A 26,890-nucleotide genomic window follows, 5' to 3' on the forward strand; every position below is an offset into this window, starting at 1 on the left:
CCTTAATCTACTGGCTGTGTCCCACCCTTAATCTACTGGCTGGGTCCCTCCCTTAATCTACTGGCTGTGTCCCACCCTTAATCTACTGGCTGTGTCCCACCCTTAATCTACCGGCTGTGTCCCTCCCTTAATCTACTGGCTGTGTTCCACCCTTAATCTACTGGCTGTGTCCCACCCTTAATCTACTGGCTGTGTCCCACCCTTAATCTACTGGCTGTGTCCCTCCCTTAATCTACTGGCTGTGTCCCACCCTTAATCTACTGGCTGGGTCCCACCCTTAAATCTACTGGCTATGTCCCACCCTTAATCTACTGGCTGGGTCCCACCCTTAAATCTACTGGCTAGGTCCCACCCTTAATCTACTGGCTGTGGCCCATCCTTAATCTACTGGCTGGGTCCCACCCTTAAATCTACTGGCTATGTCCCACCCTTAATCTACTGGCTGGGTCCCACCCTTAATCTACTGGCTGGGTCCCACCCTTAATCTACTGGCTGTGTCCCAGCCTTAATCTACTGGCTGTGTCCCACCCTTAATCTATTGGCTGGGTCCCACCCTTAATCTACTGGCTGTGTCCCACCCTTAATCTATTGGCTGGGTCCCACCCTTAATCTACTGGCTGGGTCCCACCCTTAAATCTACTGGCTATGTCCCATCCTTAATCTTGTAAAAAAATAGCCTCCTCTCTTCTGTGCCTTCCTGCCGTCCTCCCCTCCACAACTTCCCTCTGTACTTGAAATAAATGCCTGCCCTTAGTATCTCTATTCCACTGCTCCTGTCATCTATCCACCATCACTGTCCATAATCAGGCCTTTTGCCTCTGCTTTGCTCATTGAAACATCAACATCACCCACTACTTAGTGCTTGTTTAGCCAGTACATCAACCTCCCCCACTACTTAGTGCTTGTTTAGCCAGTACATCAACATCACCCACTACTTAGTGCTTGTTTAGCCAGTACATCAACATCACCCACTACTTAGTGCTTGTTTAGCCAGTACATCAACTGCCTCGTTCCCCTCCACTCCTACATGAGCTGGGACCCATGTAAATATGATCTGTATACCCATCTGTCTAATCCTGCCATGGGTTTGTAGCACCTCATAAATCAGGTCTTGTCTACTACGTGATATAAAGGACTGGAGACTCATTAACACTGCACATGAATCAGAGCAAATAACTACGCTGTCTGGCTCGACTTCCTCCACCCACTGCAAGGCCAACAGTATGGTTATCAGCTCCCCTGTATATACAGCCAGATGACCTGTAATACGTTTCTTGACTCTCACCCCACTAGTCTCTCCAAACAGATGGATCAACACCCTCCCTATCTGTCCCTAGTCTCTCCAAACAGATGGATCAATACCCTCCCTATCTGTCCCTAGTCTCTCCAAACAGATGGATCAATACCCTCCCTATCTGTCCCTAGTCTCTCCAAACAGATGGATCAATACCCTCCCTATCTGTCCCTAGTCTCTCCAAACAGATGGATCAACACCCTCCCTATCTTTCTGTTGTCTCTCCAATATTTCCAGATCCTCTACTGGAGGTGGGAGGAGCCATGGTGGATTTACAGGAACAGCTACCATTGGACTAAACTCTCTTCCATACAGTCCCATCTCCTTGGTTTTACCCACCCACCCACCCACCCACCCACCCAAAAGCTTGTGTTCTGTCTTCGCTCAATGTTCCCAGCATGCCTGTAAAATCCCTTTTCGCAAGGATGAGATAACCCCATGTCCCTGTCGGGTTGACCCAATGAATTCATTGCCAGCTGCTTTCTCCTAATCTGCAATGGCATTTCCCTCCATCTCCACCTGTAGTGCAGCCACTGGGGAGGTCCCGAAACGCCCCTCTACATATTCTGAGTCCCACAGACATGTTGGTTAAAGGCAGCACTGAAAAAGGCCATGGCTCGTGATTGGTGTATTCATCGCGGTGTGTGATGCGGTGGAGCCCAGTTTGTTTTACATCATCCCAGTAGGGCAAAGGGCTCAGGGCTGATACAAAAATAATTCCCAGCATGCCTGTAACGTCAATGGTACTATAAATGTAATTATTTGTTTTTGAGGACGGGGACTGTTTTTACTGTAACACAGTGTACAGATCATTTTGTATTATATTATTATTATATTATACAACAAACAAAAAAATAAAACGTTGACCATTTAGGTTTAAAATAAATGTACAAAATGACATCTTAGCAAATACTTTAAATTATTCTTTGTATGATAACTAGTACAAAATATATCGATAATTGTGCACATTTTCTATAATTTTCGCCCTAATGATTAATTTACGAAGTATACAGGAAGGGACTTTTATTCTGAAAGTTGATAAAAGGGAGAAACACCTCGTGGACCCATTAACGTTTATAACCAAACTAACTTTATAATGTCTTTGCAGAGTGTCCACATGATCGCTGGTTACCGTTTCCTCGCGGTTGCCGGAAACAACCTTTTTTTTGTTTTGTTGATTTGAGGTTTTGAAAAAGGAAGTGTGTGTTTTTTCCCCCCCTTCGGCTTTCTGCAACCCTACATTAAGTAGCTAATAGAGGAGGAGGTGTGTTTACACACACACACACAGAGAGCGAGAGACCGGGGGGTGGATGGAAAACAACCCGTTCGTTATGGCGTAACTAACTAACAGTATCTAGTTGTAGGTGTGGACGGTACTGCAGACAGAGATCATAATAAACCCAGATAGTTCTGATCATGTCGTTGATGCAGGCCTGCCGCAGTTTAGCCCTATCTACATGGCTCCTGACGTTTTGTTTCGTTCACCTCCTCTGTTTGGACTTTACCGTCGCCGAGAGAGAGGAGTGGTACACCGCTTTCGTTAATATCACCTACATTGATCCGGTCACCTCTGAAGTCCGCACGGAGAAAGCAGAATACGGTCGATACGGGGAACACTCGCTTAAACGCGACGCAAAAGGAGTCGTGGTACTTCCTTCTCTCTCTCAGGATAGACAAGCCTGTGATCCCGGTACCCGGTTCTCTGTTCCGGTCCAAGGCAGTGCGTGGATAGCCCTGATTGCCAGGGGAAACTGCACATTTAAAGATAAGATAAGACACGCAGCGAGCCAAAACGCCTCGGCCATCGTTATATTCAACGTTGGATCCAGCAACTCCAATGATACAATCACCATGCCACATTCAGGTATGGACGAGCAGGCCAGATCGTCATATGATGTATCGGGTCACACAGGGTGGGGAGTTGTTATGCATAGATTACTTGTTTACTGCGATCATCCAGGGCGTAGGCGTTATGTCTATCTTGTAAGTCTTGTGTGTATGTAGCTATGTATAATTATGAATAGGGGGAATAGGGGATAGAGACCCCACCATGCAGTGGGTATAGTATAGGGGGTAGAGAGACCCCACCATGCAGTGGGCATAGTATAGGGGGTAGAGACCCCACCATGTAGTGGGTATAGTATAGGGGTAGAGACCTCACCATGCAGTGGGTATAGAATAGGGGGTAGAGACCTCACCATGCAGTGGGTATAGTATAGGGGTAGAGACCTCACCATGCAGTGGGTATAGTATAGGGGGTAGAGACCCCACCATGCAGTGGGTATAGTATAGGGGGTAGAGAGACCTCACCATGCAGTGGGTATAGAATAGGGGGTAGAGACCTCACCATGCAGTGGGTATAGTATAGGGGTAGAGACCTCACCATGCAGTGGGTATAGTATAGGGGGTAGAGACCCCACCATGCAGTGGGTATAGTATAGGGGGTAGAGAGACCTCACCATGCAGTGGGTATAGTATAGGGGGTAGAGAGACCCCACCATGCAGTGGGGATAGTATAGGGGGTAGAGACTCCACCATGTAGTGGGTATAGTATCGGGGTAGAGACCCCACCATGCAGTGGGTATAGTATCGGGGGTAGAGACCCCACCATGCAGTGGGTATAGTATAGGGGGTAGAGACCCCACCATGCAGTGGGTATAGTATAGGGGGTAGAGACCCCACCATGCAGTGGGTATAGTATAGGGGGTAGAGACCCCACCATGCAGTGGGCATAGTATAGGGGGTAGAGACCCCACCATGTAGTGGGTATAGAATAGGGGGTAGAGACCTCACCATGCAGTGGGTATAGTATAGGGGGTAGAGACCCCACCATGCAGTGGGTATAGTATAGGGGGTAGAGAGACCCCACCATGCAGTGGGCATAGTATAGGGGATAGAGACCCCACCATGCAGTGGGTATAGTATAGGGGGTAGAGAGACCCCACCATGCAGTGGGCATAGTATAGGGGGTAGAGACCCCACCATGTAGTGGGTATAGTATAGGGGTAGAGACCTCACCATGCAGTGGGTATAGAATAGGGGGTAGAGACCTCACCATGCAGTGGGTATAGTATAGGGGTAGAGACCTCACCATGCAGTGGGTATAGTATAGGGGGTAGAGACCCCACCATGCAGTGGGTATAGTGTAGGGGGTAGAGAGACCTCACCATGCAGTGGGTATAGTATAGGGGGTAGAGAGACCCCACCATGCAGTGGGGATAGTATAGGGGGTAGAGACCCCACCATGTAGTGGGTATAGAATAGGGGGTAGAGACCTCACCATGCAGTGGGTATAGTATAGGGGTAGAGACCTCACCATGCAGTGGGTATAGTATAGGGGGTAGAGACCCCACCATGCAGTGGGTATAGTATAGGGGGTAGAGACCCCACCATGCAGTGGGTATAGTATAGGGGTAGAGAGACCTCACCATGCAGTGGGTATAGTATAGGGGGTAGAGAGACCCCACCATGCAGTGGGGATAGTATAGGGGGTAGAGACCCCACCATGTAGTGGGTATAGTATCGGGGGTAGAGACCCCACCATGCAGTGGGTATAGTATCGGGGGTAGAGACCCCACCATGCAGTGGGTATAGTATAGGGGGTAGAGACCCCACCATGCAGTGGGTATAGTATAGGGGGTAGAGACCCCACCATGCAGTGGGTATAGTATAGGGGGTAGAGACCCCACCATGCAGTGGGTATAGTATAGGGGTAGAGACCCCACCATGCAGTGGGTATAGTATAGGGGGTAGAGACCCCACCATGCAGTGGGTATAGAATAGGGGATAGAGACCCCACCATGCAGTGGGTATAGTATAGGGGATAGAGACCCCACCATGCAGTGGGTATAGTATAGGGGATAGAGACCCCACCATGCAGTGGGTATAGTATAGGGGGTAGAGACCCCACCATGTAGTGGGGATAGAGAGGCCCCACCATGCAGTGGGTATAGTATAGGGGGTAGAGACTGCACCATGCAGTGGGTATAGTATAGGGGGTATAGTATAGGGGGTAGAGACCCCACCATGCAGTGGGTATAGTATAGGGGTAGAGACCCCACCATGCAGTGGGTATAGTATAGGGGGTAGAGACCCCACCATGCAGTGGGTATAGTATAGGGGGTAGAGACCCCACCATGCAGTGGGTATAGTATAGGGGGTAGAGACCTCACCATGCAGTGGGTATAGTATAGGGGGTAGAGACCTCACCATGCAGTGGGTATAGTATAGGGGGTAGAGACCCCACCATGCAGTGGGTATAGTATAGGGGGTAGAGACCTCACCATGCAGTGGGTATAGTATAGAGGGTAGAGACCCCACCATGCAGTGGGTATAGTATAGGGGGTAGAGACCTCACCATGCAGTGGGTATAGTATAGAGGTAGAGACCTCACCATGTAGTGGGTATAGTATAGGGGGTAGAGACCTCACCATGTAGTGGGTATAGTATAGGGGATAGAGACCCCACCATGCAGTGGGTATAGTATAGGGGGTAGAGACCCCACCATGCAGTGGGTATAGAATAGTATAGGGGGTAGAGACCCCACCATACAGTGGGTATAGTATAGGGGTAGAGACCCCACCATGCAGTGGGTATAGTATAGGGGGTAGAGACCCCACCATGCAGTGGGTATAGTATAGGGGGTAGAGACCCCACCATGCAGTGGGTATAGTATAGGGGTAGAGACCTCACCATGCAGTGGGTATAGTATAGGGGATGTGTATAGGTACAGGCTTAACTGAACGATAGCAGACTAAAGTAAAATATGGACGTTTATGGAATAGTTTTGGGGGTCGGGTTTCGTCTCCGAGGAATGCTCCTCAGAGCCAGATGTTGATGACAGGTTGCCCTATGCTTGGCAGCTGGCCTCGGGAACCACCCCCCCCCCGGCTGGGAGAACGGGGTTCCCATGATGGCCTTTCAGGTTATCATGCTGGTGGTGGGAAGGTGAAAGTTCATTGGACGACTGTTGCAGCAAAACATAGTGACAGACAAAGGATGAGTTGACATAAATACTCCCCTAGATGTATTCCCATTGGTTGACAGAAAGGGGAGTGATTATTGAGTAATTGAGCCCCTAGGTTAATTGGCGAGCGTTCTAGAATGTTCTTACTGTGCCGTGCTCATAGGCTGAAGTTAATTGGTGAATGGCATTCTGCATGTTTGCTAATGGTAAAGAGGAGGAGAGACTGGATGCTAATCCTGCTGAGGTGACATTCTAACCTCTACCCTATAAATACCAGCTATGCTGATGAGGTAACATTCTAACCTTTATGCTGATGAGGTAACATTCTAACCTCTACCCTATAAATACTAGCTATGCTGATGAGGTAACATTCTAACCTCTTTGCTGATGAGGTAACATTCTAACCTCTTTGCTGATGAGGTAACATTCTAACCTTTATGCTGATGAGGTAACATTCTAACCTCTACCCTATAAATACTAGCTATGCTGATGAGGTAACATTCTAACCTCTTTGCTGATGAGGTAACATTCTAACCTCTTTGCTGATGAGGTAACATTCTAACCTTTATGCTGATGAGGTAACATTCTAACCTCTACCCTATAAATACCAGCTATGCTGATGAGGTAACATTCTAACCTCTACCCTATAAATACCAGCTATGCTGATGAGGTAACATTCTAACCTCTATGCTGATGAGGTAACATTCTAACCTCTACCCTATAAATACCAGCTATGCTGATGAGGTAACATTCTAACCTCTACCCTATAAATACCAGCTATGCTGATGAGGTAACATTCTAACCTCTACCCTATAAATACCAGCTATGCTGATGAGGTAACATTCTAACCTCTATGCTGATGAGGTAACATTCTAACCTCTCTGCTGATGAGGTAACATTCTAACCTCTACCCTATAAATACTAGCTATGCTGATGAGGTAACATTCTAACCTCTATGCTGATAAGGTAACATTCTAACCTCTATGCTGATAAGGTAACATTCTAACCTCTATGCTGATGAGGTAACATTCTAACCTCTCTACTGATGAGGTAACATTCTAACCTCTACCCTATAAATACCAGCTATGCTGATGAGGTAACATTCTAACCTCTATGCTGATGAGGTGACATTCTAACCTCTATGCTGATGAGGTGACATTCTAACCTCTATGCTGATGAGGTAACATTCTAACCTCTATGCTGATGAGGTAACATTCTAACCTCTATGCTGATGAGGTAACATTCTAACCTCTACCCTACACACAAAAAATATATATAAACACAACATGTAAAGTGTTGGTCCCATGTTTAATGAGCTGACATGAAAGATTCCAGAAATGTTCCATACTCAGAAAAAGCTTATTTCTCCCAAATGTTGTGCACAAATTTGTTTACATCCCTGTTAGTGAGCATTTCTCCTTTGTCAAGATAATCCATCCACCTGAGAGGTGTGGCATATCAATAATCTGATTTATCAGCATGATCAGTACACAGACCTTGTGCTGGAGACAATAAATGACAACTAAAATGTACATATGTCTCAAGTTTTGAGGGAGCGTGCAATTGGCATGCTGACTGCAGGAATGTCCACCAGAACTGTTGACAGAGATGGTATATAAATTAGCATTACCTTAAGTAGTTTTAGAGAATTTGTCAGTACGTCCAACCGGTCTCAACCGTGGACCACGTGTAACCATGACAACCCAGGACCTCCGCATCCGGCTTCTTCCCCTGCGGGATCTTCTGAGACCAGCCACCCGGACAGCTGATGAAACTGAGGGTTTGCACAACCAAAGAAGTTCTTCACAAACTGTCAGAAACCGTCTCAGGGAAACTCGGCGTCCTCACCAGGGTCTTGACCTGACTGCAGTTCGGCGTCGTAACCGACTTCAGTGGGGAAAATGTTCACCTTTGATGTACCTGGAGAAGTGTGTTCTTCACGGATGAATCCTGGTTTCAACTGTACCGGTCAGACTGCGTGTATGGTGTGGTGTGGGCAAGCGGTTTGCTGATGTCGACGTGGCGGTGGGGTTATGGTATGGACAGGCATAAACTACAGTCAACAAACCCAATAGCATTTTATCGATGGCAATTTGAATGCACAAAAATACAGTGATCCTGAGGCCCATTGTAAGTCTAATTAAAATAAATATATATATATTTTAATATCTGTGACCAACGGATTCATATCTGTCCAGACATGTGAAATCCATCGATTATGAACTAATGATTTTATTTTAAATTGACTGATTTTCCTTAAATGAACTGAGAAAAATCTTTGAAATGTTTTTTTCTTTTTTTGTTCAGTTTGATCAGGCCACTATCAGTTGATCAAACTGGAGAACCTAGATGGCTGTCGTTTATGTAAATAAGGAGGAAGTGATGGGAGAGAAAGAGCCGTGCAAACTACAGTATTCCCTCTGTGAGGAGACAATGAATGACATTTGAGTCAGGAGAACTGAAATGCAATACTACAGTTGATTGAACTCTTAATAGACGGAGCCTACAGACAAAACATCAAAACACATTAAGAACACCATCTTAATATTGATTGGCCCAGCCAGAGCCCGGACTTGAGCCCTGATCTAACATGTCTGGAGAGACCTGGAAATGGCTGTGCAGCGACGCTCCCCATCCAACCTGACAGAGATTGAGAGGATCTGCAGAGAAGAATGGGAGAAACTCCCCAAATACAGGTGTGCCAAGCTTGTAGCGTCAAACCCAAGAAGACTGGAGGATATAATCGCTGCTAAAGGTGCTTCAACAAAGTACTGAGTAAAGGGTCTGAATACTTGTGTAAATGTGATATTTCCATAATTTTTTTCTGAATTTGCAAAAACTTCTTAACCTGTTTCTGCTTTGTCCTTTATTATGGTGTATTGTGTAGATTGATGAGTAAAACAAATATGATTTAATACATTTTAGAATAAGGCTGTAACGTAACAAAATGTGAGAAAGGTAGAGGGGTCTGAATACTTTCAGAATGCACTGTACAGTGCATGTCCATCTCTCTCACACACACACACACACACACACACACACACACACACACACACACACACACACACACACACACACACACACACACACACACACACACACACACACACACACACACACACACACACACACACACACACACACACACACACACAGGGAGTCTGTTTTATTTGTATTCCTGTCCTAAAATCTCCCCTCCCTCCCTTCTCAGGTATGGGTGACGTGGTTGCCATCATGATCCCCGAGCCTAAAGGTCGTGAGGTCGCTGCTCTGCTGGAGCGGAACGTCACGGTAACCATGCACATCACCATAGGAACGCGTAACCTCCAGAAGTACGTGAGCAGGACGTCGGTGGTGTTCGTCTCCATCTCCTTCATCATCCTGATGATCATCTCTCTGGCCTGGCTCGTCTTCTACTATATACAGAGGTTCAGATACGTCAACGCACGAGACCGCTACCAGGTACACACAGGGCTGGCACAATGACCCTAGAGACCGCTACCAGGTACACACAGGGCTGGCACAATGACCCTAGAGACCGCTACCAGGTACACACAGGGCTGGCACAATGACCCTAGAGACCTCTACCAGGTCCACACAGGGCTGGCACAATGACCCTAGAGACCACTACCAGGTACACACAGGGCTGGCACAATGACCCTAGAGACCACTACCAGGTACACACAGGGCTGGCACAAAGATCCTAGATCCAACCAGGTACACACAGGGCTGGCACAAAGATCCTAGATCCAACCAGGTACACACAGGGCTGGCACAATGACCCTAGATCCAACCAGGTACACACAGGGCTGGCACAATGACCCTAGAGACCGCTACCAGGTACACACAGGGCTGGCACAATGACCCTAGAGACCACTACCAGGTACACACAGGGCTGGCACAAAGATCCTAGATCCAACCAGGTACACACAGGGCTGGCACAAAGATCCTAGATCCAACCAGGTACACACAGGGCTGGCACAATGACCCTAGATCCAACCAGGTACACACAGGGCTGGCACAATGACCCTAGAGACCGCTACCAGGTACACACAGGGCTGGCACAATGACCCTAGAGACCACTACCAGGTACACACAGGGCTGGCACAAAGATCCTAGATCCAACCAGGTACACACAGGGCTGGCACAAAGATCCTAGATCCAACTAGGTACACACAGGGCTGGCACAAAGATCCTAGATCCAACCAGGTACACACAGGGCTGGCACAATGACCCTAGATCCAACCAGGTACACACAGGGCTGGCACAATGACCCTAGATCCAACCAGGTACACACAGGGCTGTTTCTGACTCTTAACAACGAGATTAAACTTGATGGGTTTGTTCTTGAAGAAACAAGCAAGGTGTTGAGGCCGAGGCAACTTCCCTCACAATACATCAGCACACATAATGAATAGAACGGGCTTGGAACCTCTAACCCTGGTAAATAGAATGAATAGAACCTCTAACCCTGGTGAATAGAATGAATAGAACCTCTAACCCTGGTAAATAGAATGAATAGAACCTCTAACCCTGGTAAATAGAATGAATAGAACCTCTAACCCTGGTAAATAGAATGAATAGAACCTCTAACCCTGGTAAATAGAATGAATAGAACCTCTAACCCAGGTAAATAGAATGAATAGAACCTCTAACCCTGGTAAATAGAATGAATAGAACCTCTAACCCTGGTAAATAGAATGAATAGAACCTCTAACCCTGGTAAATAGAATGAATAGAACCTTTAACCCTGGTAAATATAATTAATAGAACCTCTAACCCTGGTAACATGACTGGTAAATAGAATGAATAGATTCTCTAACCCTGGTAAATAGAATGAATAGAACCTCTAACCCTGGTAAATAGAATGAATAGAACCTTTAACCCTGGTAAATAGAATGAATAGAACCTCTAACCCTGGTAAATAGAATGAATAGAACCTTTAACCCTGGTAAATAGAATGAATAGAACCTTTAACCCTGGTAAATAAAATGAATAGAACCTCTAACCCAGGTAAATAGAATGAATAGAACCTCTAACCCTGGTAAATAGAATGAATAGAACCTTTAACCCTGGTAAATAGAATGAATAGAACCTCTAACCCTGGTAAATAGAATGAATAGAACCTTTAACCCTGGTAAATAGAATGAATAGAACCTCTAACCCTGGTAAATAGAATGAATAGAACCTTTAACCCTGGTAAATAGAATGAATAGAACCTTTAACCCTGGTAAATAAAATGAATAGAACCTCTAACCCAGGTAAATAGAATGAATAGAACCTCTAACCCTGGTAAATAGAATGAATAGAACCTCTAACCCTGGTAAATAGAATGAATAGAACCTCTAACCCTGGTAACATGACTGGTAAATAGAATGAATAGAACCTCTAACCCTGGTAAATAGAATTAATAGAACCTCTAACCCAGGTAAATAGAATGAATAGAACCTCTAACCCAGGTAAATAGAATGAATAGAACCTCTAACCCTGGTAAATAGAATGAATAGAACCTCTAACCCTGGTAAATAGAATGAATAGAACCTCTAACCCTGGTAAATAGAATGAATAGAACCTCTAACCCTAGTAAATAGAATGAATAGAACCTCTAACCCAGGTAAACCTCTAACCCAGAATGAATGAATAGAACCTCTAACCCTGGTAAATAGAATGAATAGAACCTCTAACCCAGGTAAATAGAATGAATAGAACCTCTAACCCTGGTAAATAGAATTAATAGAACCTCTAACCCAGGTAAATAGAATGAATAGAACCTCTAACCCAGGTAAATAGAATGAATAGAACCTCTAACCCTGGTAAATAGAATGAATAGAACCTCTAACCCTGGTAAATAGAATGAATAGAACCTCTAACCCTGGTAAATAGAATGAATAGAACCTCTAACCCTGGTAAATAGAATGAATAGAACCTCTAACCCTAGTAAATAGAATGAATAGAACCTCTAACCCAGGTAAATAGAATGAATAGAACCTCTAACCCTGGTAAATAGAATGAATAGAACCTCTAACCCAGGTAAATAGAATGAATAGAACCTCTAACCCTGGTAAATAGAATGAATAGAACCTCTAACCCAGGTAAATAGAATGAATAGAACCTCTAACCCTGGTAAATAGAATGAATAGAACCTCTAACCCAGGTAAATAGAATGAATAGAACCTCTAACCCAGGTAAATAGAATGAATAGAACCTCTAACCCAGGTAAATAGAATGAATAGAACCTCTAACCCAGGTAAATAGAATGAATAGAACCTCTAACCCTGGTAAATAGAATGAATAGAACCTCTAACCCAGGTAAATAGAATGAATAGAACCTCTAACCCTGGTAAATAGAATGAATAGAACCTCTAACCCTGGTAAATAGAATGAATAGAACCTCTAACCCTGGTAAATAGAATGAATAGAACCTCTAACCCAGGTAAATAGAATGAATAGAACCTCTAACCCAGGTAAATAGAATGAATAGAACCTCTAACCCAGGTAAATAGAATGAATAGAACCTCTAACCCTGGTAAATAGAATGAATAGAACCTCTAACCCAGGTAAATAGAATGAATAGAACCTCTAACCCTGGTAAATAGAATGAATAGAACCTCTAACCCTGGTAAATAGAATGAATAGAACCTCTAACCCTAGTAAATAGAATGAATAGAACCTCTAACCCAGGTAAATAGAATGAATAGAACCTCTAACCCTGGTAAATAGAATGAATAGAACCTCTAACCCTGGTAAATAGAATGAATATAACCTCTAACCCTGGTAAATAGAATGAATAGAACCTCTAACCCTGGTAAATAGAATGAATAGAACCTCTAACCCAGGTAAATAGAATGAATAGAACCTCTAACCCAGGTAAATAGAATGAATAGAACCTCTAACCCAGGTAAATAGAATGAATAGAACCTCTAACCCAGGTAAATATAATGAATAGAACCTCTAACCCAGGTAAATAGAATGAATAGAACCTCTAACCCAGGTAAATAGAATGAATAGAACCTCTAACCCTGGTAATATGACTGGTAAATATAATGAATAGAACCTCTAACCCCGGTAAATAGAATGAATAGAACCTTTAACCCTGGTAAATATAATGAATAGAACCTCTAACCCTGGTAAATAGAATGAATAGAACCTCTAACCCTGGTAAATAGAATGAATAGAACCTCTAACCCTGGTAAATAGAATGAATAGAACCTCTAACCCAGGTAAATAGAATGAATAGAACCTCTAACCCAGGTAAATAGAATGAATAGAACCTCTAACCCAGGTAAATAGAATGAATAGAACCTCTAACCCAGGTAAATAGAATGAATAGAACCTCTAACCCAGGTAAATATAATGAATAGAACCTCTAACCCAGGTAAATAGAATGAATAGAACCAGTAACACCAGTCCTCTTCTGGCTGTGCCGGGTGGAGATGATAACAGAACATGGCCAAGATGTTCAAATGTTCATAAATGACCAGCATGATCGAATAATAATAACGCAGAACAGTTGAAACTGGAGCAGCAGCACGGCCAAGGTGTTTTGTGATGGGGTAGAATCAGTATTTATGACATTTTGAAATTAGCAAATGTATCTAGCTAACTACCAAGTAACTACCTAACTACTCTCTACCAAGCTGATGTCTGTTGGCTGATTTTGAACCAATCAAATCAATCCGTTTGAAACAAACGACGGGTATGCGAACGACACCAGTTCACTCCACGCTGAATACATTTCACCTTTATTTAACCAGGTAGGCCAGTTGACCTTTATTTAACCAGGTAGGCCAGTTGACCTTTATTTAACCAGGTAGGCCAGTTGACCTTTATTTAACCAGGTAGACTAGTTGACCTTTATTTAACCAGGTAGGCCAGTTGACCTTTATTTAACCAGGTCGGCCAGTTGACCTTTATTTAACCAGGTAGGCTAGTTGACCTTTATTTAACCAGGTAGGCTAGTTGACCTTTATGTAACCAGGTAGGCTAGTTGACCTTTATTTAACCAGGTAGGCTAGTTGACCTTTATTTAACCAGGTAGGCTAGTTGACCTTTATTTAACCAGGTAGGCTAGTTGACCTTTATTTAGCCAGGTAGGCTAGTTGACCTTTATTTAACCAGGTAGGCTAGTTGACCTTTATTTACCCAGGTAGGCTAGTTGACCTTTATTTAACCAGGTAGGCTAGTTGACCTTTATTTAACCAGGTAGGCTAGTTGACCTTTATTTAGCCAGGTAGGCTAGTTGACCTTTATTTAACCAGGTAGGCTAGTTGACCTTTATTTAACCAGGTAGGCTAGTTGACCTTTATTTAACCAGGTAGGCTAGTTGACCTTTATTTAACCAGGTAGGCTAGTTGACCTTTATTTAACCAGGTAGGCTAGTTGACCTTTATTTAACCAGGTAGGCCAGTTGACCTTTATTTCACCAGGTAGGCTAGTTGACCTTTATTTCACCAGGTAGGCTAGTTGACCTTTATTTAACCAGGTAGGCCAGTTGACCTTTATTTAACCAGGTAGGCTAGTTGACCTTTATTTCACCAGGTAGGCTAGTTGACCTTTATTTCACCAGGTAGGCCAGTTGACCTTTATTTCACCAGGTAGGCTAGTTGACCTTTATTTAACCAGGTAGGCTAGTTGACCTTTATTTAACCAGGTAGGCTAGTTGACCTTTATTTCACCAGGTAGGCTAGTTGACCTTTATTTCACCAGGTAGGCTAGTTGACCTTTATTTAACCAGGTAGGCTAGTTGACCTTTATTTAACCAGGTAGGCTAGTTGACCTTTATTTAACCAGGTAGGCTAGTTGACCTTTATTCCACCAGGTCGGCCAGTTGAGAACAAGTTCTCATTTACAACTGAGACCTGGCCAAGATAAAAGCAAAGCGGTGTGACACAGACAACACAGAGTTACACATGGAGTAAACATACAGTCAATAACACAATACAAAAAGTCTATATACAGTGTGTGCAAATTTAGTAAGACTGAGTTCTCTCTCTCTCTCTCTCTCTCTCTCTCTCTCTCTCTCTCTCTCTCTCTCTCTCTCTCTCTCTCTCTCTCTCTCTCTCTCTCTCTTTATCCTCTCTCTCTCTCTTTCTCTCCCTCTCTCTCGTTTCCCCGCCCCTCTCTCTCGTTTCCCCGCCCCTCTCTCGCTTTCTTGTTTCCCCGCCCGCCCCTCTCTCTCTCTACCCCCTTTCCCCTCTCTCCAGAGGCGTCTGGGAGATGCAGCTAAGAAGGCCATCAGTAAGCTGCAGGTCAGGACCATCAGGAAGGGAGACGGGGAGACGGAGTCAGACTTTGATAACTGTGCCGTGTGTATCGAGGGTTACAAGCCAAACGACGTGGTCAGGATACTACCCTGCAGGTAAGTAAGACCGTTAGAAACACCTAAAGGGTAACGAGGCATTATTCAGTGTTCAGTATGAAGGAAGTTGAGGTTGTTTTGAGATCCATTAGTTTTAAAAATAACATTTTTTATTTAACTAGGCAAGTCAGTTAAGAAGTAATTATTATTTACATTGACGGCCTACCCCCGGCCAAACCCAGACGACGCTGGGCCAATTGTGCATCTCCCTGAGGGACTCCTAATCACAGGCCGTTTGTGATACAGCCTGGAATCGAACCAGGGTCTGTAGTGATGCCTCTAGCACTGAGATGCAGTGCCTTAGACCGCTGTAATACAGCCTGGCATCGAACCAAGGTCTGTCGTGATGCGTCTAGCACTCCGATGCAGTGCCTTAGACCGCTGTAATACAGCCTGGAATCGAACCAAGGTCTGTAGTGATGCGTCTAGCGCTCCGATGCAGTGCATTAGACCACTGTAATACAGCCTGGAATCGAACCAAGGTCTGTAGCGATGCATCTAGCACTCCGATGCGGTGCCTTAGACCGCTGCTCCACCTTGGAGCCCCAGTTTCGTGCTAAATCTAGTTAGCGACTTCCTTTAAACGCAGAGACAACAAAATGGTTTCCATGAAGTCATCTGGGCACATAAGACTGTATAAACGGTTCAATATGTTCTTCTTTCTCTCTTGAGCGGAAGGTCGGGGTCCAGAAAATCATTTGTGGACTGCAAATTGACCCCCAAGAAGCACCCCCAAAACAGATGTTTTTAATAATTCATTAATAATTAATTATAATTATTTCAAACCAAAAGCTTACTTTTGTATACGATCTATTGTCCCTTGGAGCTGATTTTCTGTTGTTTTTACAGTCTTATGTCCACAAAAAAAAAAAAAAAAATAGTTTTGTTTTTTTTATTTGGGGGGTGAAAACTTCAAGAGTTAAACGAGGTTAAAGGAGACTGGCTTTATTACACCTGTTTAAAACACATTTGTAAACCCTTTTTTTTTATAAACTCTTGAGAAACTGTTATAAACACTTACCCAGCTACTAAACCTACCATAGCACTCGTGTCGTAAACCACCCGTTACTGACCCGTTATGAACGCGTTACCGACCCGTTATGAACCCGTTACCGACCCGTTATGAAAGCGTTACAGACCCGTTATGAACGTGTTATGAACCCGTTATGAACCCGTTACCGACTCGTTATGAACACGTTACCGACCCGTTATGAACCCGTTACCGACCCGTTATGAACCCGTTACCGACCCGTTATGAACGCGTTACCGACCCGTTATGAACGCGTTACCGACCCGTTATGAACCCGTTATGAACGCGTTACCTACCCGTTATGAACGTGTTATGAACACGTTACCGACCCGTTATGAACCCGTTATGAACGCGTTACCGACCCGTTATGAACGCGTTATGAACGCGTTACCTACCCGTTATGAACGTGTTATGAACGCGTTACCGACCCGTTATGAACGCGTTACCGACCCGTTATGAACGCGTTACCGACCCGTTATGAACGCGTTACCGACCCGTTATGAACGCGTTACCGACCCGTTATGAACGCGTTACCGACCCGTTATGAACGCGTTACCGACCCGTTATGAACGCGTTACCGACCCGTTATGAACCCGTTACCGACCCGTTATGAACCCGTTACCGACCCGTTATGAACGTGTTATGAACCCGTTACCGACCCGTTATGAACCCGTTACCGACCCGTTATGAACGCGTTACCGACCCGTTATGAACCCGTTACCGACCCGTTATGAACCCGTTACCGACCCGTTATGAACACGTTACCGACCCGTTATGAACACGTTACCGACCCGTTATGAACACGTTACCGACCCGTTATGAACCCGTTACCGACCCGTTATGAACGCGTTATGAACCCGTTACCGACCCGTTATGAACACGTTATGAACACCTTATGAACGTGTTACCGACCCGTTATGAACCCGTTACCGACCCGTTATGAACCCGTTACCGACCCGTTATGAACGCGTTACCGACCCATTATGAACGCGGTATGAACCCGTTACCGACCCGTTACCGACCCGTTATGAACGCGTTACCGACCCGTTATGAACTGTTTTATAAACGCCATGGTTGTGTTTTTCCTCTCTGACATCTGTTCCATAAGAACTGTGTGGACCCCTGGCTGTTGGATCACAGGACCTGTCCCATGTTATAGACCTGTTATAACCTGTCATAGACCTTTTTATAAACTTGTTATAAACTCTTTCTCCTCTCAGACATCTGTTCCATAAGAACTGTGTGGACCCTTGGCTGCTGGACCACAGGACCTGTCCCATGTGTAAGATAGACATCCTCAAAGCCCTGGGCATCGCTGTGAGTCATTTCAGAATCAAAGTCACTCATTCAAATGAATTTCTTCTGTTGGTCACCATCCGATTTGAATGGACTCAAATGAATCTAAACTTGACTCCCTCGCTGGACTCAAATGAATCTAAACTTGACTCCCTCGCTGGACTCAAATGAATCTAAACTTGACTCCCTCGCTGGACTCAAATGAATCTAAACTTGACTCCCTCGCTGGACTCAAATGAATCTAAACTTGACTCCCTCTCACCAACACCATTGAATATGTTTGAACTGAACCCACATATACTGAACTGTTTCTCTCTGCTCTTCCTCTTCCTCTCCTCACAATCTGTCTCATCCCCTCCCCGTCTCTCTCATCCCCTCCCCGTCTCTCTCATCCCCTCCCCGTCTCTCTCATCCCCTCCCCGTCTCTCTCATCCCCTCCCCGTCTCTCTCATCCCCTCCCCGTCTCTCTCATCCCCTCCCCGTCTCTCTCATCCCCGTCTCTCTCATCCCCGTCTCTCTCATCCCCGTCTCTCTCATCCCCGTCTCTCTCATCCCCGTCTCTCTCATCCCCGTCTCTCTCATCCCCGTCTCTCTCATCCCCGTCTCTCTCATCCCCGTCTCTCTCATCCCCGTCTCTCTCATCCCCGTCTCTCTCATCCCCGTCCCGCATCCCCGTCTCTCTCATCCCCGTCTCTCGTCCCATCCCCGTCTCTCCCATCCCCGTCTCTCCCATCCCCGTCTCTCCCATCCCCGTCTCTCCCTCCCCGTCTCTCTCATCCCCGTCTCTCTCATCCCATCCCCGTCTCTCTCATCCCCGTCTCTCTCATCCCATCCCCGTCTCTCTCATCCCCGTCTCTCTCATCCCCGTCTCTCCCATCCCCGTCTCTCCCATCCCCGTCTCTCCCCTCCCCGTCTCTCTCATCCCCGTCTCTCTCATCCCATCCCCGTCTCTCTCATCCCATCCCCGTCTCTCTCATCCCCGTCTCTCTCATCCCCGTCTCTCTCATCCCCGTCTCTCTCATCCCCGTCTCTCTCATCCCCGTCTCTCTCATCCCCGTCTCTCTCATCCCCGTCTCTCTCATCCCCGTCTCTCGCATCCCCGTCTCTCTCATCCCCGTCTCTCGTATCCCCGTCTCTCGCATCCCCGTCTCTCCCATCCCCGTCTCTCCCATCCCCGTCTCTCCCATCCCCGTCTCTCCCATCCCCGTCTCTCCCATCCCCGTCTCTCCCATCCCATCCCCGTCTCTCTCATCCCATCCCCGTCTCTCTCATCCCCGTCTCTCTCATCCCCGTCTCTCTCATCCCCGTCTCTCTCATCCCCGTCTCTCTCATCCCCGTCTCTCTCATCCCCGTCTCTCTCATCCCCGTCTCTCTCATCCCCGTCTCTCCCATCCCATCCCCGTCTCTCTCATCCCCATCTCTCTCATCCCCGTCTCTCCCATCCCATCCCCGTCTCTCTCATCCCCGTTTCTCTCATCCCCGTCTCTCTCATCCCCGTCTCTCTCATCCCCGTCTCTCTCTTCTCTCTCCTCTCCAGTTAAATGCAGACGGTCTGGATGACCTGCCCTTGGACTATGAGATGGTGGGTGGGGTGGGGGTGGAGGGTCTGGTCCTGGAGGCTGTGGTGTCGGCAGGATCCAGTGACGGGACCCTCAGTGAGGGGGGGTCGGTGGTTCTAGACCCGGGGATGCGGAGGGTGGGGCTACCCCAAGACTACCACGACCCAGACCCTCTGAGGGACAGTCCCATTACTGTTACTACTGATACCCACACAGGTGAGGCAACTGATACCCACACACACAGGTGAGACTACTGATACCCACACACACAGGTGAGACTACTGATACCCACACACACAGGTGAGACTACTGATACCCACACACACAGGTGAGACTACTGATACCCACACACACAGGTGAGACTACTGATACCCACACACACAGGTGAGACTACTGATACCCACACACACAGGTGAGACTACTGATACCCACACACACAGGTGAGAGAAAGGGTGGGGTGCAGCACTCATAGTGCCACTTGGTGGTTACTTTATGAATTACACCCTCTCATCCCCCCTCTCTCTCGCATCCCCACCCCCCTTATCCCTCGCATCCCCCTCTCGTCTCTCATCCCCCTCTCCCTCGCACCCCCCTCTCCCTCGCACCCCCCCCCTCATCTCCCTCGCACCCCCGCTCCCTCCCTCTCCCTCGCACCCCCTCTCCCTCGCACCCCCTCTCCCTCGCACCCCCTTTTCCTTCGCACCCCCCTCTCTCGCATCCCCCCTCATCACTCATCCTCCTCTCCCTCGCATCCTCTCCCTCGCATCCCCCCTCTCCCTCGCACCCCCTCTCTCGTCTCATCCTCCTCTCCCTCGCACTCCCTCGCACCCCCTTTCCCTCGCACCCTCTCCCTCGCACCCCCTTCTCCCTCGCACCCCCTCTCCCTCGCACCCCCTCTCCCTCGCATCCCCCCCTCGTCTCTCATCCTCCTCTCCCTCGCATCCCCCCTCTCGTCTCTCATCCTCCTCTCCCTCTCCCTCGCACCCCCTCTCCCTCGCATCCCCCTCTCCCTCGCACCCCCCCCCCTCGTCTCTCACCCTCCTCTCCCTCGCATCCCCCCTCTCCCTCGCACCCCCCTCTCGTCTCGCGACCCCTCTCCCTCGCATCCCCCTCTCATCTCTCATCCTCCTCTCCCTCGCATCCCCCTCTCCTTCTCCCTCGCACCCCCTCTCCCTCGCACCCCCTCTCGTCTCGCGACCCCTCTACCTCGCACCCCCTCGTCTCTCATCCTCCTCTCCCTCGCACCCCCTCTCCCTCGCACCCCCTCTCCCTCGCACTCTCCCTCGCACCCCCTCTCCCTCACACCCCCTTTTCCTTCGCACCCCCTCTCTCTCGCATCCCCCTCATCTCTCATCCTCCTCTCCCTCGCATCCTCTCCCTCGCATCCCCCTCTCCCTCGCACCCCCTCTCGTCTCTCATCATCCTTTCCCTCGCACTCCCTCGCATCCCCCTTCTCCCTCGCACCCCCTTCTCCCTCGCACCCCCTCTCTCTCGCATCCTCCCCTCATCTCTCATCCTCCTCTCCCTCGCACTCCCTCACACCCCCTCTCCCTCGCACCCCCTTCTCCCTCGCACCCCCTCTCCCTCGCACCCCCTTCTCCCTCGCACCCCCTCTCCCTCGCATCCCCCCCTCGTCTCTCATCCTCCTCTCCCTCGCATCCCCCCTCTCGTCTCTCATCCTCCTCTCCCTCGCACCCCCTCTCCCTCGCACCCCCCTCTCCCTCGCACCCCCCTCTCCCTCGCACCCCCTCTCCCTCGCATCCCCCTCTCTCTCGCATCCCCCTCGTCTCTCACCCTCCTCTCCCTCGCATCCCCCCTCTCCCTCGCACCCCCTCGTCTCTCACCCTCCTCTCCCTCGCATCCCCCCTCTCCCTCGCACCCCCCCTCTCGTCTCTCATCCTCCTCTCCCTCGCATCCCCCCTCTCATCTCTCATCCTTCTCTCCCTCGCACCCCCTCTCCCTCGCATCCCCCCTCTCCTTCTCCCTCGCACCCCCTCTCCCTCGCATCCCCCCTCTCCCTCGCACCCCCTCTCGTCTCGCGACCCCTCTACCTCGCACCCCCCCTCTCTTCTCTCATCCTCCTCTCCCTCGCATCCCCCTCTCGTCTCTCATCCTCCTCTCCCTCGCATCCCCCTCTCCCTCGCATCCCCCTCTCCCTCGCATCCCCCTCTCATCTCTCATCCTCCTCTCCCTCGCATCCCCCTCTCGTCTCTCATCCTCCTCTCTAGGTGAACTCCTGCCCTCTCGTCTCTCATCCTCCTCTCCCTCGCATCCCCCTCTCCCTCGCATCCCCCTCTCCCTCGCATCCCCCCTCTCGTCTCTCATCCTCCTCTCTAGGTGAACTCCTGCCCTCTCGTCTCTCATCCTCCTCTCCCTCGCATCCCCCTCTCCCTCGCATCCCCCTCTCCCTCGCATCCCCCTCTCGTCTCTCATCCTCCTCTCTAGGTGAACTCCCCCTCTCGTCTCTCATCCTCCTCTCTGGGTGAACTCCCCCCTCTCGTCTCTCATCCTCCTCTCTAGGTGAACTCCCCCTCTCGTCTCTCATCCTCCTCTCTAGGTGAACTCCCCCCTCTCGTCTCTCATCCTCCTCTCTAGGTGAACTCCCCCCTCTCGTCTCTCATCTTCCTCTCTGGGTGAACTCCTGCCCTCTCGTCTCTCATCCTCCTCTCTAGGTGAACTCCCCCCCTCTCGTCTCTCATCCTCCTCTCTAGGTGAACTCCCCCCCTCTCGTCTCTCATCCTCCTCTCTAGGTGAACTCCTGCCCGTGACGAGCAGTGCGTCCCTGGTGTTCGCTGTAGAAACAGGGCAGTCGGACGAAGACCTTTCACTGGAACAATCAGCCCCTGCTGGGGACAACAAGTCCTGAGACCCGGGCCACACCAGGACCAGAACAAGGTCTTACCGGGGTGAGTCTGGGTTACCTTGGTTCTGTATTGTCTTGACTATACTTGGGACAAATCTAACTTGGGACAGAGGACAGAGACATACCTGTAGGCTGGATAGACCTGCCTGGAATGGGCCTACCTGGATAAACCTGCCTGGAATGGGACTACCTGGATAAACCTACCTGGAATGGGCCTACCTGGATAAACCTGCCTGGATTGGGCCTACCTGGATAAACATACCTGGATTGGACCTACCTGGATAAACCTACCTGGATTGGGCCTACCTGGATAAACCTACCTGGATTGGGCCTACCTGGATAAACCTACCTGGATTGGGCCTACCTGGATAAATCTATGTGGATTGGGCCTACCTGGATAAATCTACATGGATTGGGCCTACCTGGATAAATCTACCTGGATTGGGCCTACCTGGATAAACCTACCTGGAATGGGCCAGCCTGGAATGGGCCTACCTGGATAAACCTACCTGGAATGGGCCAGCCTGGAATGGGCCTACCTGGATAAACCTACCTGGAATGGGCCTACCTGGATAAACCTACCTGGAGTGGGCCTACCTGAAATGGGCCTACCTGGATAAACTTACCTGGAATGGGCCTACCCGGATAAACCTACCTGGAATGGGCCTACACTGATAAACATACCTGGATAAACCTACCTGGATAAACCTACCTGGAATGGGCCTACCCGGATAAACCTACCTGGATAAACCTACCTGGAATGGGCCAGCCTGGAATGGGCCTACCTGGAATGGGCCTACCCGGATAAACCTAGCTGGAATGGGCCTACCTGGATAAACCTAGCTGGAATGGGCCTACCTGGATAAACCTACCTGGAATGGGCCAGCCTGGAATGGGCCTACCCGGATAAACCTACCCGGGTAAACCTAGCTGGAATGGGCCTACCTGGATAAACCTAGCTGGAATGGGCCTACCTGGATAAACCTACCTGGAATGGGCCAGCCTGGAATGGGCCTACCTGGAATGGGCCTACCCGGATAAACCTACCCGGATAAACCTAGCTGGAATGGGCCTACCTGGAATGGGCCTACCCGGATAAACCTACCCGGATAAACCTAGCTGGAATGGGCCTACCTGGATAAACCTAGCTGGAATGGGCCTACCTGGATAAACCTAGCTGGAATGGGCCTACCTGGATAAACCTACCTGGAATGGGCCTACCTGGATAAACCTAGTTGGATAAACCTAGCTGGAATGGGCCTACCTGGATAAACCTAGCTGGATAAACCTAGCTGGATAAACCTAGCTGGATAAACTTACCTGGAATGGGCCTACCCGGATAAACCTACCTGGAATGGGCCTACCCGGATAAACCTACCTGGAATGGGCCTACCCGGATAAACCTACCCGGATAAACCTAGCTGGATAAACCTAGCTGGGTAAACCTACCTGGAATGGGCCTACCCGGATAAACCTAGCTGGATAAACCTAGCTGGATAAACCTACCTGGAATGGGCCTACCCGGATAAACCTACCTGGAATGGGCCTACCCGGATAAACCTAGCTGTGAGTGATTCCAGATGAAACCAGGACAAAAAAGAGCCACATTTGTGGGATTTTCTGGAAATTGTATCCATAGAATGGTCCTTTTTGGAGGAACGATTATTGACATATTGTACGTTTTTTACATTTTGTATCTAAAGCATAATAAAAGTACTAATCAAATGTGGCATATTTCTGACATTTTGACCTTACCCAGTCCTCCTGGGAGACTCCATAGTGTTCAATCTGTAGGTGCTACAAAGCAACAATTGGTGTGTTTTGTAATATGAGTCGTACCTACCCGGATAAACCCCATATGGGATGGGACACCATGTATAGTGTACGCTAGAGATTCAACTCTGTGGCCTTGCCTACGTAGAGAATAGACTCAGACCTGGTTATGGAGCGATCTGACTGTTTAGTTCCTGTCACCTGGTGGGGTATTCTGTGTGTCAATGGGGAGGTTCCTGTCACCTGGTGGGGTATTCTGTGTGTCAATGGGGAGGTTCCTGTCACCTGGTGGGGTATTCTGTGTGTCAATGGGGAGGTTCCTGTCACCTGGTGGGGTATTCTGTGTGTCAATGGGGAGGTTCCTGTCACCTGGTGGGGTATTCTGTGTGTCAATGGGGAGGTTCCTGTCACCTGGTGGGGTATTCTGTGTGTCAATGGGGAGGTTCCTGTCACCTGGTGGGGTATTCTGTGTGTCAATGGGGAGGTTCCTGTCACCTGGAGCCCTGGAAATGTTTCACAATAAGAGTTCTGATCTCACACACTGAGCAGTATGGAATCAACAGCACCTTTTTGTGAATCTATAAACCACATTTCTAAAACTACTATTTTGAAACAGAACTTCCAAGAACTGAAGCCTATATGACGGGGACATTTTATTTTGAAAATGCCTCAAAGACTTCTGGGAGATGTAGTCAGTGAACTGCGCACTGTCTTCCCTTTACTATACTTAGGCTTTTCTGTCTGGGCTGACACGGCCTCTACTACTGGTAACCATGGATAAGGTCACACCACTACATATTGCAGCATGGTTGTAGTAAATGCTATTTTTAAAGATGAACGTCAGTATTCTCTCCTTCAGTCTACCTGTGTATATTCAATGGTCATATATCTGGAAGAAGTACGTTCTTTTATCCTCCGTCCGTCCGTCTATATCTGTACGATGATCTCACAGTAAAGCGTTGTTTTATTTTCTGTTTGTTTGTTTTTTACTACCTTTTTCTGACTTAACTGGCCAATCAGAGTTGGTTGTGTTATTTATGGTGTTGACCAATAACTCCCCTTTTTTTGACAATCAATGTTACAGCAATGATCTGGAATGTTCTAGAATCCTCCTCAGAACCTCCTCTGGAACGTTCTAGAATCCTTCTCAGAACCTCCTCTGGAACGTTCTAGAATCCTTCTCAGAACCTTTCTTCAACGTTATTTGTTGGGTGTTTTGGGTGGGAGGGACTGGCTACAAAATAACATGTCTGTGTAATCTCAATGGCACCCTATTCCCTATACAGTAACACTACTATAGACCAGAGCCCTATTCCCTATATAGTGGTACTACTATAGACCAGAGCCCTATTCCCTATACAGTAACACTACTATAGACCAGAGCCCTATTCCCTATATAGTGGTACTACTATAGACCAGAGCCCTATTCCCTATACAGTAACACTACTATAGACCAGAGCCCTATTCCCTATATAGTGCACTACTTTAGACCAGAGCCCTATTCCCTATACAGTAACACTACTATAGACCAGAGCCCTATTCCCTATACAGTAACACTACTTTAGACCAGAGCCCTATTCCCTATACAGTAACACTACTATAGACCAGAGCCCTATTCCCTATACAGTAACACTACTATAGACCAGAGCCCTATTCCCTATACAGTAACACTACTTTAGACCAGAGCCCTATTCCCTATACAGTAACACTACTTTAGACCAGAGCCCTATTCCCTATACAGTAACACTACTTTAGACCAGAGCCCTATTCCCTATACAGTAACACTACTATAGACCAGAGCCCTATTCCCTATATAGTGCACTACTTTAGACCAGAGCCCTATTCCCTATACAGTAACACTACTATAGACCAGAGCCCTATTCCCTATACAGTAACACTACTTTAGACCAGAGCCCTATTCCCTATACAGTAACACTACTTTAGACCAGAGCCCTATTCCCTATACAGTAACACTACTTTAGACCAGAGCCCTATTCCCTATACAGTAACACTACTATAGACCAGAGCCCTATTCCCTATATAGTGCACTACTTTAGACCAGAGCCCTATTCCCTATACAGTAACACTACTATAGACCAGAGCCCTATTCCCTATACAGTAACACTACTTTAGACCAGAGCCCTATTCCCTATACAGTAACACTACTATAGACCAGAGCCCTATTCCCTATATAGTGCACTACTTTAGACCAGAGCCCTATTCCCTATACAGTAACACTACTATAGACCAGGGCCCTATTCCCTATATAGTGGCACTACTATAGACCAGAGCCCTATTCCCTATATAGTGGCACTACTATAGACCAGAGCCCTATTCCCTATACAGTAACACTACTATAGACCAGAGCCCTATTCCCTATACAGTAACACTACTTTAGACCAGAGCCCTATTCCCTATACAGTAACACTACTTTAGACCAGAGCCCTATTCCCTATACAGTAACACTACTATAGACCAGAGCCCTATTCCCTATATAGTGCACTACTTTAGACCAGAGCCCTATTCCCTATACAGTAACACTACTTTAGACCAGAGCCCTATTCCCTATACAGTAACACTACTTTAGACCAGAGCCCTATTCCCTATACAGTAACACTACTATAGACCAGAGCCCTATTCCCTATATAGTGCACTACTTTAGACCAGAGCCCTATTCCCTATACAGTAACACTACTATAGACCAGAGCCCTATTCCCTATACAGTAACACTACTTTAGACCAGAGCCCTAT

At 47.7% G+C, this 26,890-nt stretch overlaps 1 protein-coding gene across 3 annotated transcripts; it reads left to right on the top strand.

Moving 5' to 3' along the window:
* Positions 1–2,354: 2,354 nt before the first annotated feature.
* Positions 2,355–25,111, top strand: rnf150b (ring finger protein 150b). Of its 3 annotated transcripts, none has more exons than XR_006834096.1 (7): positions 2,355–3,158; positions 9,472–9,722; positions 15,464–15,618; positions 17,869–17,965; positions 19,482–19,719; positions 22,254–24,581; positions 24,624–25,111. XR_006834096.1 is itself a non-coding variant. In XM_046319714.1 (6 exons), the coding sequence occupies exons 1-6, from the start codon at positions 2,711–2,713 to the stop codon at positions 22,367–22,369; spliced, it is 1,305 nt and encodes a 434-aa protein (XP_046175670.1). In that variant the 5' UTR covers positions 2,355–2,710; the 3' UTR covers positions 22,370–25,111. The 3 variants fall into 3 exon arrangements, 1 of the variants encoding a protein (XP_046175670.1); XR_006834095.1 differs by having other exon boundaries at positions 22,254–24,329; positions 24,372–25,111; XM_046319714.1 differs by having other exon boundaries at positions 22,254–25,111.
* The last annotated feature ends 1,779 nt before the right edge of the window (positions 25,112–26,890 follow it).

This window comes from Oncorhynchus gorbuscha, linkage group LG21, assembly GCF_021184085.1.
Source record: "Oncorhynchus gorbuscha isolate QuinsamMale2020 ecotype Even-year linkage group LG21, OgorEven_v1.0, whole genome shotgun sequence".
Lineage (NCBI taxonomy): Eukaryota > Metazoa > Chordata > Actinopteri > Salmoniformes > Salmonidae > Oncorhynchus > Oncorhynchus gorbuscha.

What these genes read in the sequence shown, in the direction of transcription:
- rnf150b (XM_046319714.1), top strand. Translation starts at nt 2,711, where the DNA reads ATGTCGTTGATGCAGGCCTGCCGCAGTTTAGCCCTATCTACATGGCTC. An exon ending in ACGCACGAGACCGCTACCAG is followed by an intron (nt 9,723 to 15,463) that starts GTACACACAGGG and finishes CCCTCTCTCCAG; the next exon opens with AGGCGTCTGGGAGATGCAGC. An exon ending in TCAAAGCCCTGGGCATCGCT is followed by an intron (nt 17,966 to 19,481) that starts GTGAGTCATTTC and finishes TCTCCTCTCCAG; the next exon opens with TTAAATGCAGACGGTCTGGA.